General features: G+C 51.3%; 1 protein-coding gene across 3 annotated transcripts; it reads left to right on the forward strand.

Moving 5' to 3' along the window:
- Positions 1-5,569: 5,569 nt before the first annotated feature.
- On the forward strand, positions 5,570-10,540 carry LOC124483259. 3 transcript variants are annotated; one of them, XM_047043610.1, is made up of 2 exons: positions 5,570-7,542; positions 9,383-10,540. In XM_047043610.1, the coding sequence occupies exons 1-2, from the start codon at positions 5,612-5,614 to the stop codon at positions 10,011-10,013; spliced, it is 2,562 nt and encodes an 853-aa protein (XP_046899566.1). In that variant the 5' UTR covers positions 5,570-5,611; the 3' UTR covers positions 10,014-10,540. The 3 variants fall into 3 exon arrangements, with proteins under 3 accessions (XP_046899566.1, XP_046899565.1, XP_046899564.1); XM_047043609.1 differs by having other exon boundaries at positions 5,570-8,101; positions 9,383-9,576; XM_047043608.1 differs by having other exon boundaries at positions 8,023-9,576.
- The last annotated feature ends 7,294 nt before the right edge of the window (positions 10,541-17,834 follow it).

Consider the following 17,834-nt stretch of genomic DNA (forward strand, 5'->3'; position numbering starts at 1 on the left):
AGCTGGTAGGTATATTCAACGTTTTTCACACGTGTACACCGATCCTTAGCGTAACCTAAACTCTACTGAGATGATGAATATTTAAGGCCAGTGTTAAATTGTATAGCTGTGAAATCCATCTAAGTGTGTCATCTTCAGATTGGCCAAAGCAAGACTTGTCAAAAGATTTAACAGGAAAACAAATCCTACAAAGCTTGTGTCCTAACCTTGAGTCAACAAGTGACTCTAACTCAATGTTCCATCAAAGTAAAGAGAACTCAGTGTTTTAGTGAGCCTCAGTAAACTAAGCTTAACGTTGGGATAGTCTAAATGACAATGTTGACAAGACTTATCCGTTCGGGGCTACTGGACCTTGAAGTCTTGAACTTCTGTGAGTATTAACCTAGGTCTGGAAATGATGTGAAAAGCCTTTGATTGTAGGAAATTAACCATATTGTTAACTATTAAAACTATTGAAAGTATATTCCGTCCGTCCGTCATCTGCCGCTTGTCCGGGGATCGGGTCGCGGGGGCAGCGACCTAAGCAGGGAGGCCCAGACTTCCCTCCCCCCGGCCACTTCCGCCAGCTCTTCCTGGGGGACCCCGAGGCGTTCCCAGGCCAGCCGAGAGACATAGTCCCTCCAGCGTGTCCTGGGTCTTCCCCGGGGCCTCTTCCCAGTGGGACGTGCCCGGAACACCTCACCAGGGAGGCGTCCAGGAGGCATCCTAATCAGATGCCCGAGCCACCTCAGCTGGCTCCTCTCGACGCGGAGGAGCAGCGGTTCTACTCTGAGCCCCTCCCGGATGACCGAGCTTCTCACCCTATCTCTAAGGGAGAGCCCGGACACCCTGCGGAGAAAGCTCATTTCGGCCGCTTGTATTCGCGATCTCGTTCTTTCGGTCACTACCCATAGTTCGTGACCATAGGTGAGGGTAGGAACGTAGATCGACTGGTAAATAGAGAGCTTCGCCTTTCGACTCAGCTCCTTCTTCACCACGACGGACCGATGCAGAGCCCGCATCACTGCGGACGCCGCACCGATCCACCTGTCGACCTCGCGCTCCATTCTTCCCTCACTCGTGAACAAGACCCCGAGATACTTGAACTCCTCCGCTTGGTTCAGGATCTCCTCCCCGACCCGGAGATGGCACTCCACCCTTTTCCGGTCGATTACCATGGCCTCAGATTTGGAGGTGCTGATTCGCATCCCAGCCGCTTCACATTCGGTTGCGAACCGCTCCAGTGAGAGCTGAAGGTCACGGCCCGATGAAGCCAACAGGACCACATCATCCGCAAAAAGCAGCGACCCGATCCTGAGGTCACCAAACCGGACCCCCTCAACACCCTGGCTGCGCCTAGAAATTCTGTCCATATAGGTAATGAACAGAATCGGTGACATAGGGCAGCCCTGGCGGAGTCCAACCCTCACCGGAAACAAGTTCGACTTACTACCGGCAATGCGGACCAAACTCTGGCACCGGTCGTACAGGGACCGGACAGCCCCGATCAGGAAATCCGGTACCCCGTACTCTCGGAGCACCCCCCACATGCGCCCCCGAGGGACACGGTCGAACGCCTTTTCCAAATCCACAAAACATGTGTAGACTGGTTGGGCGAACTCCCATGTACCCTCCAGGACTCCGCGGAGGGTATAAAGCTGGTCCACTGTTCCACGGCCAGGACGAAAACCACATTGCTCCTCCTGAATCCCAGGTTCGACAATCCGACGGACCCTCCTCTTCAGGACCCCTGAATAGACTTTCCCAGGGAGGCTGAGGAGTGTGATCCCCCTAAAGTTGGAGCACACCCTCCGGTCCCCCTTTTTAACCCTTGTGCTACCTTCGGGTCATTGTGACCCACCGTCGTGTAGGTAAATAATTTTACCTAACCCTTGTGCTACCTTCGGGTCATTGTGACGCCCAAAGTGAATATACCACGTTATATCACTAGTTAACACTAGGTGGCTAGAGAGAGAGAGAGAGAGAGAGAGAGAGAGAGAGAGAGAGAGAGAGAGAGAGAGAGAGAGAGAGAGAGAGAGAGACCACGCGGAGTGTAAAGAAAATGTTTAAATTTATTTATTTATTTTATCATGAAAAGTTGAGTCAAATGAATTGCTTTCTTGGATTCTAATGAAACACTTTGCATCGTTACTCTCGTCCGGAGAATATATATATAAATATATATAAACATCCCTCTCTCCCACTCAATTTAGTCCAACCACGGCCTTCACGATCGTCGATCCCTCTAGGCGGGAGAATTGTCTGGGCGTCCCTCCGGCCGGCCCGGAGGCGCGTTAGGCCTGTGAGGTCAGGTCGAGCGTCAGGGGAAACCGCGACGGGACATGCCTGCCCGCCCGTCCGCCGGCCGGCCCGGAGGCGCGTTAGGTCTGTGACGTCAGGTCGAGCGTCAGGGGAAACCGCGGCGGGACATGCCTGCCCGCCCGTCCGCCGGCCCGGAGGCGCGTTAGGTCTGTGACGTCAGGTCGAGCGTCAGGGGAAACCGCGGCGGGACATGCCTGCCCGCCCGTCCGCCGGCCCGGAGGCGCGTTAGGTCTGTGACGTCAGGTCGAGCGTCAGGGGAAACCGCGACGGGACATGCCTGCCCGCACGCGCGCCCGGCGTGGCCTGACCTGGCCTGGCCTGGCATGGCAGGCCTCGCGGAGTGGGAATAATGTCACGCTATTGTGATTATGAAGAACGATCGTGGGTCACGTGATAGACGAACTTACCTGTTGGTCACTTTTATAATTTCATACTTTTAAGCCTGCCTTTATATACTGTTGGGGGATTTTTGTGACCTTGTGACCTGAAATCAGTGAAACGAGTCTAAAAAAGTGAGAGAGAGTACGGCTGTTGCGCAATCGTTTCAGACTCGCTTCAGGAAAGCGAGTTGTAAGGGAGGGGGTGAGCAGGTTGGTAAAAAACAAGGGCGTTGCCCTAAGCAATGTGTGAATATCGAAAAACGGCAAGTGATGAAAAGAATAAAGTATAAGAACAATAATTTAATTAATTGATGCAATCACCGAGAGAAAGTTATGAGATAAAACAACAAAATGGTCAATTTGGGAAAAATCACGGCAATGGGAAAATACTACTGACAAGATCAAGTGTGGTGAAAGTGTCTTACATGCTGTTCTCTGAACATTACAGACGCTGATCCGGGCATTTGGACCCCGGTTGTATGAAAAAACTCTCCTCAGGGAGGAGTAGCGAAAATAAACTGTTGCCATGTATGAAAATAAAAAAGGAGGAAAAATGAGTGTGTCTCCATTACTGTCGGCTGAATGTTTGCCTCGTTCAACAAACAACTCATTTACATTTATATGTACATCTACATTCACATAGGCTAATGACTATACTAGGAAGAATGTAAGCAAATGGCATATGTATAAAAACCTGGCCAGTAACACCCATATCTTTAAGTCTAGATCTGCCTGTCCCAGTCCAAAACATCATGAGAGACCAAACGAGCCCGAAAAGGGAGGGAACGGGAGCCATCCTACCGTCTGACCAGACCAGCCCAGCTGCTCCTCTGCGCGTGACCGCACAGGAAGTGCTCAGCCTCAAATTCCCTCTTCTCCGAGAACGCCTCCTCGGGATGAACAAGAAGTGGGCCAAACGCACGGCCACGATGACAACAAACTGGCCGGAGCACGGGACATTTGACCTAAGCCTCTGCGACGACATGAGAGTCTTGATCATTAACCATCGGCATTCTGGATTGGTCGGGGAAAAACTCAAAAAACGCGCCGAGGAAACTGAGGTTCTGAAGCTGTACGAGGAACAAGGACAGAACTATCGTGATACGGCTAAGGCTTGCTTGCTCGCGGCCAAAACCGATCACGAAACTTTGGGGAGGGCGTCCCCTCCCCCATACGCTAAAGAGAAGAGCGGCTCTGCCCCACCCAGAAAGACTGTGTATACGGGTGAGGCAGAGAACCCAAGATATTCATCATCCATTATAGCCCCGCTCCAGAAAGCAATGGGAGCTGAATATGTCCCAGAGAAGGGGGCGTATAGCCACGATAAAGGACTGCTAGACAGAAAGGAGGGGGCCGCTCCAGAGGAAATCGAACCAACGGGGGCGTGTCAGCACATTAAAGAACTGTTGAGAGAATCTGAAAAAAGGGGCTGCTCCTACCACCAGAAAGAGAGGGAAATGGACAACCACCAGGGGGAGCCAAAACCCCTGGTTCCAGAGCAACTCGCGAGGGGGGTAATTCCAATAACCTCCCTAGTAAGCTGCGCTCAGTCCACTGAACAACTCCTTCACGAACTACGGACTCAGCTGCCAATAGGAGAGGACCAGACGGATCTCTACTTAATCGGAAAGAAGGCTTTTAAAGCAATCGTGTCTGAGGCCAGGAAAGAAGCAAGACAGGACGTGGCTGGTCGACCAAGGTCTCTGTCTGAGGCGGTCGTGAGTGGAGTCGCAGCCCCGGATCGAACCAATGAGGAACAAGCTGCATGTTGCCAAACCCCAGACTTGGCCTCTCTCAGCCTCCAGCCCCAATCTGAAACTGCAGAAATCATGGCCCAAAAACCAGTTGGCCCCATCCCAAACCCTGTAATAAATCAGGGAAGGCCTGTCCGGAGTAGAAATCCTCCGTTATACTATCAAGCGCCTATCCTGGTTAGGGGAACTCAGATGTATTATGTGCCCTGGACAACAATGGACATGACTGGTTTAATTACTCGGCTCCCCAATCCATATGAGGGAGCGAGTAGGTGGATTAAGGCGTTCGAGCAAGAGACACTAGGCCATAACATAGCCATTGGAGACATCAAAATGATCCTGGGGCGCACCCTCGGAGCTGGAGGTTTGAGTGACGTCATGCATTCTCGACATCTGGCCGAAATCCTAGAAACTAATGCGGAAGACGGAGACCTTTTCAATCTAATCCGCACAGAAGTCTGGGAGAGACTGAGAGTCCTCTTTCCGGATCGGGTGAGACCGGAGATGCTCACAGGAGAAAAAATAGGGCCTGCAGAGCCACCAATGGCATTCATTCACAAAACTTTGGGGAAATGGAGAGCGGAACTAGGAAAAAACCCAGAAGATGAGACTCTGCAACAAGCCATGTTTCGACAAGGGGTCGTCCGAGGCCTGACAGAGACTATTCAGGAGCGGTTGGCAGAGGTAGTGGGTCTCTATTCCATGCCCTTTGCCCAGTTCTGCGAGCAACTCACACACGCTGTGGAGAGAGAAAGAAAATACGACGAAAAAAGACTGCAGAGTGATCGAGAGGATATGAGGAAATTGAACAAGCTCCAACTCAAGAGTGGCCTGCAAGCAGTACTAATGGCGCCCCTTAGTGGCAACGACAAAGACCGACAGTGGGGAAAGAAACCAGACTGGTTGGCATTGGAAGCACCTCCCCATAACAAGGGTCCCAGCCAAGGATACGAGCGCCAATGGGAGGCAGGGAACCGAAAGCAGTATCCAGGGAATGCCGACAAAAAGAAAGGACGACTGTGCTGGGGGTGTGGCCAACAAGGACATTACAAAATGGACTGCCCCAATCCCCGGCAGAAAGAAGGGGGCTACGAGCGCCCCCAACCGGCGATAAAGCAATACTGAAGGGACCTAGAGAATCCAACGGGAAAACATCAACTACCAGTCACATCAAAAATGACTGAAGCTGAACCCCTTTTACAGGTCCTAGTTGGGGGAAGACCTGTAGAGATGATGATCGACACCGGGGCGGCATATTCATGCATTTCCGCAAGGGAGGCGTCCCACCTCCCCCGGTCAGGCGAACTAATAAAAACCGTTGGATTCTCAGGACTGACACAATTGCTCCCAATGACCACCCCCACTGAAATAAAAATCGATAAAAAGACTTTGCTGTTGCCTTTAGTGGTGTCAGAAAAAACACCCCTCAATTTACTTGGAAGAGATGTACTCTGTCAGCTAAATTGTATTCTCTCATGCACGACCCAGCATGGGGTAATGATTGACAGACCTGTGCCACAGATGATGCAACAGCTAAGCAATGAAGCAACGGTGTTTTGGCTGGGGGGCATCAGAACTGCTCTTGAGTCCATGACATCTGGCTGGACTCAGGAACTGGAGTCCCTGATACCATATGCCCATCCCCCAACCTTGGACTATCATTGCACTTTGCAATATTTCCCCACAGTCGACTGTGAGAGGAATGACAAATGGCTGAAGCAACAGCCCCGGACAGTGCCAATAATAATGAGGGACATCTTCATCGGTCCCGAGGGGGCAGCAGTGGCGGTAGAGGAGACGCCCTATGAGGCAAGTCAACACACAATCAAAGACTCTCTGCCTCATGTCACGCTACTGATAAATCCAGGCCACAGGGCCCGAGATCTGGGGCCTATGGTGGCAGAAGCTTCAAAACTAAAGTGGCTACCGACAGACAGACCGCAGGTCTGGCAAACAGAGGGGGAAAAATACTTCAAACTCAGGGCAAAGGCTGAAGGCCTCTCTGTCCCCCAGGTTGTCAGGCTGCCAGAGACAAGACCCAAAGAAATGACTGTGGAAGAGAGATGGACCCAAATGCTCTCAAGAGTGCCTCCTGAGTTATGGTCGGCACACGAAACAGACGTGGGGTTGATCAAGTCAGCACAGCCCGTTCAAGTCACTCTAAAGCCGGGGTGCAGACCTCCAAGGGTACGCCAGTACCCTTTGAAAAAAGAGACAGAGGCAGGCATTGAGCCCATCATCAAAGGACTGCTGTTGGCCGGTGTGCTGATACACAGTCGGTCCCCTGCCAACACTCCTATTTGCCCAGTGCGGAAAGCAGATAGATCAAAGTACAGACTGGTGCATGACCTACGAGCCCTGAATGACGTTGTGCAAGAATTGGAGGCGGTGGTTCCAAACCCACACACCCTGTTGACCAATGTGCCAGCAACATCAAAGTACTACACAGTAGTCGATCTGACATCGGCATTCTTTTCAGTCCCTCTGGCAGAAGAATCGAGGGACCTGTTTGCCTTCACATACAAAGGACAAAAATTGACTTACACCAGAGTCCCCCAGGGCTACATTCACTCCCCGCATTGGTTCAACCAGGCCCTAAAAAGGGATCTGGCAGATATCGGTGAGCAAATAACATCCACGCTGATTATGTATGTAGACGACCTGGCATTGTGCTCAAACTCATTGGAAGAATGCCATCGGGACTCAATGACACTGCTAACAGCACTGGCGAAGAAAGGGCACAAGGCCTCACAGGAAAAGCTACAGTACTGTCAGCCAAAAGTACAGTACCTGTCTCGGACGCTGGGAGCAGGCACCAAGGGGATCTCACCATGCCATCTGTTGGGAATATCACAAGCCCCAAAGCCGCAGTCAGTGGGGGATTTGATGACGTTCCTTGGCCTGACTGGGTACAGTGCCGAGTGGGTGAACGAGTACACAGCAGTAGTGGCTCCGCTACGAGCCATGATGAAGGAAGCAGGAGTCACCTCGCTACAGGCCAAGGTAAAATGGACGGAAGAGGGGGAGAGAGCATTCACCCAAATCAAGCTGAGTTTACAACAGGCACCAGCGCTGGCCCTCCCAGACTACGAGAAACCTTTCTTCCTGTATGTATCCAACCGCACACACCACGCCACAGCTATGTTGACACAGGCCACGGAAGAGGGGCATAGGCAACCGATCGCTTACTACTCCTGTGGACTGACACCGGTTGAGGCAGCTTTGCCACCTTGCTACCAAGGTTTAGCTGCAATACACCACATGTATGAGAAAGCATCCACACTTACCATGGGCTATCCAATTACAATTTACACACATCACAAAATTGCAAATCTTGTTGAACGAGGTAAATTTCTACTGACGGAGGCACGAATTAGAAGCTACGTTACGATGTTGCGATACCCAGATGTTAGCATTAAGACCTGCACCACTGTAAATCCGGCCAACACTATTCCTCTGCCAGAGGAGGGCACTCCACACGATTGTGAGACTGAAACATCAGAGTATGTGAAGTTGAGGGCTGATTTGGCCTCTGGGCCATTGGGAATGCCTGATTTAACCTTATTTGTGGATGGATCTTGTTTCAGAGAACCTGATGGGTTAAAGGCCGGGTATGCAGTGGTGGCAATGACAGGAAAGGAGGGGTTCGCTACACAAAAGGCTGAGGTATGTCAACAACCATGCTCGGCCCAAAAAGCGGAACTAGTGGCCCTAACCGAGGCCTGCCGGTTGGCCAAGGACAAAACGGTAAACATTTACACAGACTCGTCGTATGCGCATGGGGTATGTCATCTTTTTGGTTCGATTTGGAAAGCTAGGGGGTTCAGAAAAACAGATGGATCCCCTATACAACATCACGGCCAGGTAGTGTCTTTAATTACCGCCATGATGTTGCCAAAAAGAATTGCGATAATAAAGTGTAAAGCACACCAGAATGACCGCTCGGCAATAACCATGGGAAACACTAAGGCAGACGAGGCAGCCAAGCAGGCGGCACAAAAAGCAGGAGGTACAGCAGGGGTGTTGACAGTAGTGCAGATAACACCAGAACTGTTTGACAAAGACATGGCAGAGCTCCAGGCTGCTGCCAGCCAAACTGAACAGGAATTGTGGATACAAAGAGGTGGAGTCAAAGGGCCAGATAGAGTGTGGAGAAATCATGAGGGATTGATCATGGTGACATATGACTCGTTACCTTCTGTCATTTCAGAGGCACATGGGGTAGACCACTGTAAGCGGGGTGAGACCATCAACCGAATCCGAAAAATGGGATTGTGGTCCCCGAATCTAAAAGCGCAAGTAGTTTCGGTTTTAAACAAATGTGACATCTGTTTGAAAAATAACGCAAAAAGGGGGGTGGAGACAGCCACTGGGTTCACGCCAATGGCAGGTGGACCTTTTGAACACATCTGCGTCGATTTTGTTGATATGATTACTCCGGTTCATGGTAAACGGTACATGTTGGTATTAACTGATCGATTTAGTAGATGGATAGAAGCCACACCAGCTAAACACCAGAGCGCTGAGACAGTGATAAAGTTCCTGACCAGGGAAATCATTCCTAGGTTTGGGATTCCCTCAATAATCAGCTCTGATAACGGCAAGGCATTTGTGGACAAAACGGTAAAAGGATTTTACCACAGGCTGGGGATTCAGCAGAGACTGGGGTGCGTGTATCACCCACAGTCGCAGGGGATAGTGGAAAGGGCAAACGGTACCCTCAAGGCCAAGCTGGCCAAGATTTGTGCTGCAACAAAGCTTAACTGGGTCGATGCCCTTCCCATAGCACTAATGAAGTACCGTAGTCAGGAGCATAGGATAACTAAACTTACCCCCCATCAGATACTGATGGGCCGCGACATGCCAGTACCGGAGTACAGGCATCAGAACGAGTCCAGAACAAAGCCTGACGGGTTGAGCTCAGATGTTCATGCCTTTGTGAAACAGGTCTCTAAGATCCACCAGGCCATACACCAGCAGGAGGAGACGAGAGGGGCTGCTGCGGCAGGAGCGGGCCCCGGACGTCATCAAAGTCCAACCTGGTGACCGGGTCTTCATTAAAACCTACCGCAGGAAGTGGAACACACCTAGGCGGGACGGCCCATATACAGTAACCCAAGCAACGGCAACGGCAGTACAGGTTGAGGGATCAACCACGTGGTTTCATTTGAATCACTGCGTGAAAGAACCCCAGCCCGGGCCAACCACGGCATTGAATGACCAGTCAACACTGTCAAGCCAAAGTAAAAATGTTCCAAATAATAACAAAAAGTCTTCTGTTGTGTGTGATCCTGAGCATAGGACAGAGTGTGGTGTTGGGGAACCCCCGGCCGGAGGTTCCCCAAGAGGGGGAGACAGTCGGGCTGGACCACAAACCAGATCCAAGGGGGGTGCCAGAGGGGGAACACCAGGAGGGGGCGCTGACGGAGGCAAGCAAACCATTGGCGGCCCCGCCAGTGAACCAGTCGGAGCCACCACTCGGGCAGCCGCCAAGAGGCGGGCAGCTGAGCGAGGAGGGGGCAAACCTGCCAAACCCCATGGATCCAACAACCCCCTACCCGAGCAAGCCGCTCAGTGAGGGAGAGGTAAGTGGGTTGGCGCGAGATGTTTTAGGAGCGGGGGAGGGCAAAGCAGAGTTCGATGCAGTATGTATGGCCCAGGTACTCGCCCAGGCAATGCCAGCAATCAAGGTACTAGAGAGCTTTGAGATCAACATCAGGGGTGTCCCAACTCACATTTACATTAGGGTAAAGAATGACTGGGCGGTTACCACAAGGAAGAAGTGTGGAATGAATGAGAATGATAGACCTGTCAGAGGACAGGTAGATTGTGTGGAGGGTGCATGCTCAGTGTGGGGATCCCCGTGGCAACTAGGAACAGGAGAAGCAAAGAGAACACCTCCAGAGAATATGTTTGAGATAATAGGTAGGGATCTTAGACCCCTCGACCAGCTGACCATGGAAAGTGACTATCCCCACAAGAGGCACCGGCAGATACCAGCGGGCCAGGAGAATACTTACAACCTGATATTGTGTGCAGTGAATGCGTTGAGCACAGCTTTGCCTAACCAGGAAGGGACACAGTTGTGTCCGTTAACAATGATTTGGTTGCCAGATATGAAACAACTTGAAATTGTGGCGGAGAACAGAGAGTGGAGGCTGCAGATGCGGAATGTAACTGATGAAAGATGTTTGATAACAGGGTCCAGCCAAAGGATTGTCAGAAGGGTTAGCTGTTGGAACACCAGGTGCCACGCTCAGCTGAGCCAACCAGCAGGGCTGCTCATTGAGGGAAGTCAGAATCCTGAGTGGGCAGAATCACTTGAACTAAGTCAAGGAGTGGTAACCACGCCTACGTGCCGTATAAGAACAAGGGGAGGGGAGGTTGAGCTAGAGGAGGAAAGTAGAACCCAGAGGTACAGGTTGAGGGAGTTTAAGGCCCCCACTGACGAGACAATGACTAACTGGGCACAAAGGGCCATGGGGGATTGTGCCTTACAGATTTGGATGAATGCGGCCCCTCGGTATGTGCCGGTGATAATGCACTGGCGGTTGATGATCACGGTCAAGGTAGAGGAGGATGACACCTGGTGGGAGATATATTTTGTTGACCACCCAGCATACCGTCTAGCAGCAATATCCGAGTCAGGGACATGCCATCTTCGCAATTTCATCAGTTTCCGTCTCCCCATGTCTGTAACATGTGTCCAGAGCAGGTGTGCCCCGGTGCGCCAAGGAGGAGCGTGGATCGATAGGAATGCGCTCCCCCATGGACGAACTAATCTGGAAGGCTCAAAAATCTACAAGACCACAGAAATGAAGGAGAGACCAGCTAATAGGTATGAGATAGATAGACTGTTTGGGGGGAGCCCGGCCCCAGTACAACTTCCATGGAAAGAACAGACTGTCCGGTTTAATATGGAGAATTGCATCACTGCCGTCCTGGTATTGCTGTTACCCTACCAAAGAGAGAACGAGGTCTGTGAGGTCAGAGGGTCCTTTACCCAGACTAGAGGTACAACATTTTTATCAATACAAACGGCTTCAGGGTTATGGAAGTGGGCAGCGGAGGTGCAATCTCAGTTTTGCGTACTGCGACCCGAGGCAGGGCAGGTACATATGACAGTAAGGATAGGATGTTTTGAGCACGAATGCATGGTTGATCGAGAATACATGCCATGGATGACCGAAGGTCTAGCCCGGTTTTACTGGCCTGTCCCCCTCCAGGAGGGGGTGGGGAAGGTAGATAGGAATGATGGGTGTGATCTGGAGCTACCACCGCACAGAGAGGCAGTCGAAAGAGGCAAGCGGCAGGTGAATCCCAACGCACCACCACCACCACCACCAGTCCAACGATTACTGCTGTCAACTAAAGTACCTTTTCTCACCCCAGGGGAGGCGCGATTCACATACCCGTTGACAGTAAAGGCAGGAAAGGATAGCATCTGTGGGTTGTCCAGAACAGGAACAAGGGACACCCTGCGGGTGTGGGGTGAGTCAGAATGCAGGATCACCATCACCAGGACAGTAAATGGTTGGGAGGTGGCAGTTCGGTTTGAACCTCAGTGGACGCGGGACCAGGGAGTTGAGTATGAGATACAGGTGCTGATCCCGCAACAGATCAGGCAGGCAGCCCCGGTCCCGGCGCTGGGTCCTCTGGATTGGGGAACGGGAGCAGGGCCAGGGACGAGACCACACACCAGGGGGCTGTTGAAGGAGGCGCTGCACAACCACTGGTATTTATGGACAGAATTCACAGCACAGGCTAATGGGTTAACCGATTGTTATGTGTGCTCCAAACCTAGACCAGAGGAGCTGTATGTTACGTCCACACATTTAGGTTGGGAGGAATGCGAGGAGAAAACCAACAGGTGGTTGAGTGTGCCTAAGAACATGGTGGGAGACAACATCCCTGCCTGCGAAGCCGCGTGCCTGGCCTACTTGGGGTCGCGTGAGTACACATCAGTGATGGTTAGAGAGGACATTCGAATCAATTGTCAATATCTTGACGGCATGCTGCCTTTGTTGAAGGAAGAAATAGCGGTACCAACAGGTGTCTCACTGGTGTTACAGAAGTCGTTTGAGTGCTACGAGAAGCAGGGCAGTGTGGAGGTAGGGAGGGTACCGGAGGAGGACTGTAGTTACATATGGGACGTAGGTGGAGTCTGTACTAAGTTAATTGATGGAAAGGCCAGACAGATAAAAGGAGTAAGAGAGAGGCGTCCGGGGCCCCCTGCGTGCCCCTACCATTATCATAATCAGGTGGTAGCAGATGTGTTCTGGCTGTGTGACTATGCTAAGGGTTTAAGGTCAACTTTGCCCGTTGGGTGGGCAGGAAGGTGTGCGAGGGTACATGCTGTCACCCAGGTTATCCATTTCAAACTAAATCAAACCACAGAAAACCTCGAGGAGGCTCCCCGCAAGAGGCGGGCCTTCAAGTCTGATGTAACGATTGATGATAGGTCAGCCAAGGGGGGTGCCCAATGACTTTAAAGCAAGAAATGAGGTGGCGTCAGGGTTTGAGTCCATCTTGCCCTGGATAACGGTAAATAAGAACACTGAATGGATTAATTATCTGTACTATAATCAGCAGCGCTTCATTAACTATACAGACGAGGCTCTCACCGCCCTGGGCCAGCAGCTGTCTTCAACATCAGCAATGACCTGGCAGAATAGACAGGTATTGGACTGGCTGCTGGCGGAGCGTGGGGGGGTTTGCACTCTGATTGGTCAGGTATGTTGCACATTCATACCAAACAACACTGCCCCTACAGGAAGATTTGCACAAGCTATGACTGACTTAAAGGCACTGAGACAGGAGGTGAAGGATAATGCAGGACACAAGACTGAATGGTTTGAACTGATGAGGGAGAGCTTGGGAGATTGGGGGTTTAGCTGGGTAAGAATAGGGATTGCAGTGCTGCTGACCTTATTGGCCATTGTATTGATTCTCTGCTGTTGCATACCCATCTTCCGGTCTCGTGTCAAAACCCACTATGCCTTCCCCATTGTAGCTAAGATGAAGGAGTTGGATGACTCACATGCTTTTTCTCTGTTTAAGAACAAGCCTTCTGCCCCGGCCTTGTACCCTGCCCCGGCAGGGAGTAAGGGGGGGCAGGAGAAGGAGGGTCAAAGTGGCTGAGTGATGTTCCTAACCAGGCCACACCGGGCGATGACAAATCAACCGAGCCGCTTCGAGGCCGTGGAACATCGCCCAATGAGTATACCAAGCACATAATTTTGTTTGTTTTATGAGTTTAATTTTTGTTTTATTAATTGAGTGGTGTATATGTAACTCAGTGATTTGTGCATTAATCAGTGTAGGTTTGTGGAGGACTGCCCTCCCAAACCCATTTCTGTTAAATCATCCATGGTTTCTCCCCCTTTTAAAGAACGTGGCCTAGCAAGCCAGGGGGAGTTTTACTCCAGGATCTGATGACACAGAGGAACAAAGGCAATTCTGAACAGATATTTGAGAACTGCATATGTTGTTGTAAACTTTATGTGTGGACTTGATGTTTGATCATATGCCATCGTGTTTTTGTGAAACTGTGTTTGAGGTTCAGGGGGTACTTATCTAGCCAAAGGAAGGTTATATACTCACACATATTGCAGGCTTACAACCATATGAGTAGACTGAGCCAAGGTTTCCTTCAGACTGGGGACTTTGTTTACACAACATGAATCTGGACAGTTTCATTACAGACATACACTAGCCTACTTTCCTACTATATACTCACCTACTAGTAAAAATTTAAGGAAATTGGTTCTGAGAGGGTTTGTTTTTTTCAGTGTTTAAATGTTTTACGGGATACACAAAAAGATAGATATTGGGGGAGTAGTGTGGGCATGGAGCCCACAAAGGGGGGTCTGTTGGGGGATTTTTGTGACCTTGTGACCTCAAGAAAGGAGTCAACTAGGACAGGGGTTAGATGAGGAGAGGAAATAGCCCACGTAGGGAACTAGGCCAGGAAAGAAGACTTGTTTATCCCCATGTTTATCCCCATGTAAGGAATTAGGTGAGAGAGGAAGCTGTTTGGGTCCCATGCTCGATAATGAGGAGAAGAGTGAGCTGGGAGAGTCACTCTCCCCCTCCCGTTAGAATGTTTTTTTCAGAGAAGGAGTCAGGTCGGGATGACCTGATAGGGAAATGTTGCTCGAGTGAGACCACGGGTTGTGCAAGAGGGACCACGGGTTGTGTAAGGACAGCCAATTGAGGGAGGACATCTGTTTATCTTGAACAAACTGTGTGTTGTCTGATAATGGCCAAACATATTTGTGTGACGTAATAAGACTGTATAAAAGCTCTAGTCTGTCAATGCATGGGAGACTTCTCTGGCTAGAGAAACTCTGCGTGTGATTCCAAAATACCTGGCAAATAAACGACGCCTTTGCAATCAATCTCCTGACTCCAAGCCTGTTAATTCTTGCTTCACTAAGAACCACTTTCGAGGCTCCAACAATACCTTTATATAAATATATAAACATCCCACCCTCCCACTCCATTTAGTCCAACCACGGCCTTCACGATCGTCGATCCCTCTAGGCGGGGAGGCGGGACATGCCTGCCCGCACGCGCGCCTGGCATGGCCTGACCAAGTCCAACCACGGCCTTCACGATCGTCGATCCCTCTAGGTGGGGAGGCGGGACATGCCTGCCCGCACGCGCGCCTGGCATGGCCTGGCCTGGCCTCGCGGAGTGGAATAATATCACGCTATTGTGATTATGAAGAACGATCGTGGGTCACGTGATAGACGAACTTACCTGTTGGTCACTTTTATAATTTCATACTTTTATGCCTGCCTTTATATACCTTTATATAAATATATAAACATCCCACCCTCCCACTCCATTTAGTCCAACCACGGCCTTTACGATCGTCGATCATATCATCAATCATTTGTCCATGTAATCACGTGAGCTGTAGGCAAGGGCTACTAACACACATTCGTTGGGGGTCAGGACAGCCGTTGTCTAGGGTCACGCAGCTATGGCTCGGGATTTCAGTGCCCTGCAAGTTCTACAACAGATGTTTGCAAATATCGAGCAAAGTGAGTCAGAAGAGGAGGCCGAGGATGTGTCAGAAATAGAAGACTGCGAAGAGTGCGTGGAGCATGTGGCAGAAGAGCAGGAAGAAGAAGAAGAAAAAGACGACGGGCAAGAGTACGCGGAGCATGTGTCGGAACAAGCAGACGGGCAAGAGTATAATGCGGTCGACGACAACTCAGCAGCGGCCGCCGCCGCCCGAGCCCCTGAAATCGACAGAGATACTTTCTTGTCGAAAGATGGCAAAATTGAATGGCGTTCGGTTGCGTATCTGAGGAATCCGAGGCTGCTGTCGCAACGTGACAGCCGTGAGAGGACCCCCAGAGGACCCACAGCGTACGCCGTTTCCCACACTCTCGACATCGTCTCTGCGTTTTTACTCTTTGTCACGCCACAAATCGAAACAGTGATCTTGGACGAGACAAATCGGGAAGGCTATCTGAAACGCGGAGAGGAGTGGAAAGCCATGGACGCCTCTGACCTACGTGCCTACATAGGGCTGCTAATCCTGGCAGGGGTGTACAAGTCCCGAGGCGAAGCGGCCGCCAGTCTATGGGACGCGCAAAGCGGCAGAGCGATTTTCCGCGCTACCATGCAGCTGAAAGTCTTCTACACCTATTCGACGTCGATACGATTTGACGACCGTGGGACGCGAGCGGCGAGACGCGCCACGGACAAGTTGGCGGCGATACGAGAGGTCTGGGATATGTGGGTAGAGAGATTACCCCGCCTCTACGACCCAGGGCCCGAAGTGACCGTGGATGAACAACTGGTCGCGCTCAGAGGACGGTGTCCTTTCAGGCAGTACATGCCGAGCAAACCGGCAAAGTATGGGATCAAGTCGTGGGTCACGTGCGACGCAAAATCAAGCTACGCTTGGAAGATGCAAGTTTACACCGGGAAGTCGAGCGACGGAGCCCCGGAGAGGAGCCAGGGGATGCGCGTCGTGCTCGATATGACAGACGGCCTGAAGGATCGCAATGTCACGTGTGACAATTTCTTCACATCCTACGACCTCGGACGAGAGCTCATGGCGACGAGAAACCTGACCATGGTTGGCACCGTGCGAAAGAACAGGACCGAGCTCCCGTCCGAGCTGCTGACGACGACGAACAGGCTACGGGTGCTGTCGTCGCAGTTCGCCTTCACTCCCACCACCACTCTGGTTTCCTACCTCGCAAAGAAAAATAAGAACATTTTACTCATGAGCACACGCCACACAAACGACGAAATCAGCGACAGAAACGACGGCAAACCGACCATCGTCTTAGACTACAACCTCAACAAAGGAGGTGTAGACAATCTGATCCGATCTGGACAAGGTCATCGCGGCCTACAGCTGTAAAAGGAAGACGGCCCGGTGGCCCCTCGTCATCTTCAGCAACATCGTTGACGTTTCCTCCTACAACGCCTTTGTGATATGGAGAGAGGTCAACCCCAACTGGATGCCGCGTAAGCGCAACAAGAGGAGGTTTTTCCTCGAGCAGCTCGGAAGGGCCCTCGTGACTCCGCTGATCGAGAGGAGACGATGTCTGCCCCGCGCAGAAGCTGCTGCCGCGGTTGTGAAAGATCTACGGATGGCCAGCTGTCGCGATCCACCTCCTCGACGACAACCCGAAGAGGATGGCGCAGCAGCAGCCGCCGCCTCATCGGCAGGACCGACCTCGCCGGTCCCTGCCAGTAAGAGGAAGAGATGTCAAGTCTGCCCGGTGAAGAAGGACCGTAAAACGTTCACTGTTTGTCGCGGTTGTAAGAGGCATGTCTGCAAATCCTGTTCGCGTGTATACTGCCCCACATGCCCCACCGAGCTGGGCTTCGGCCAAGGAGAGGTTCCCGTTGACCCCGGACGACCTGCGGGAGTGTGTGCAGGAGACTGAACAACTCAGTTGAGTGCAGAAGATGGGCTTTGCTCAAGTCAAAGCACAGTGCTGCTGCTGCTGCTGCTGCCGCTGCCGCCGCCACCACCACCACAACCACCAGCAGCACCACCACCACCACCACTACATGCATGGGATGAATAGATGATGTATCAGGACGGCAGGCTGGAGGTCTATCCATAGTGCTGTCTGAGTGTCATTGTGATGCACGGTGTCATGCACGGTGTGACAACTTTTCATGGTACAAAAATAAATAAAGTGAAACATTTGATTTTATTCCTCGCGTTGTCTGCCTAGTCTATGACGCCACTCTCGTGCCGTTTCGGGGTCGTGGTGAGTCAAACTGACATTGTGACAACTTTTTCATAGCCAAAAATAAATAAATAAAGTGAAACTTTTTATTTCTAGCCTTGTCTACATGCCTATTATTACACTCTCGCGCTGTATCCTAGTCTGCGCTGTGACTCACCATACCT

This window comes from Hypomesus transpacificus, chromosome 21 (genome assembly GCF_021917145.1).
Source record: "Hypomesus transpacificus isolate Combined female chromosome 21, fHypTra1, whole genome shotgun sequence".
Lineage (NCBI taxonomy): Eukaryota > Metazoa > Chordata > Actinopteri > Osmeriformes > Osmeridae > Hypomesus > Hypomesus transpacificus.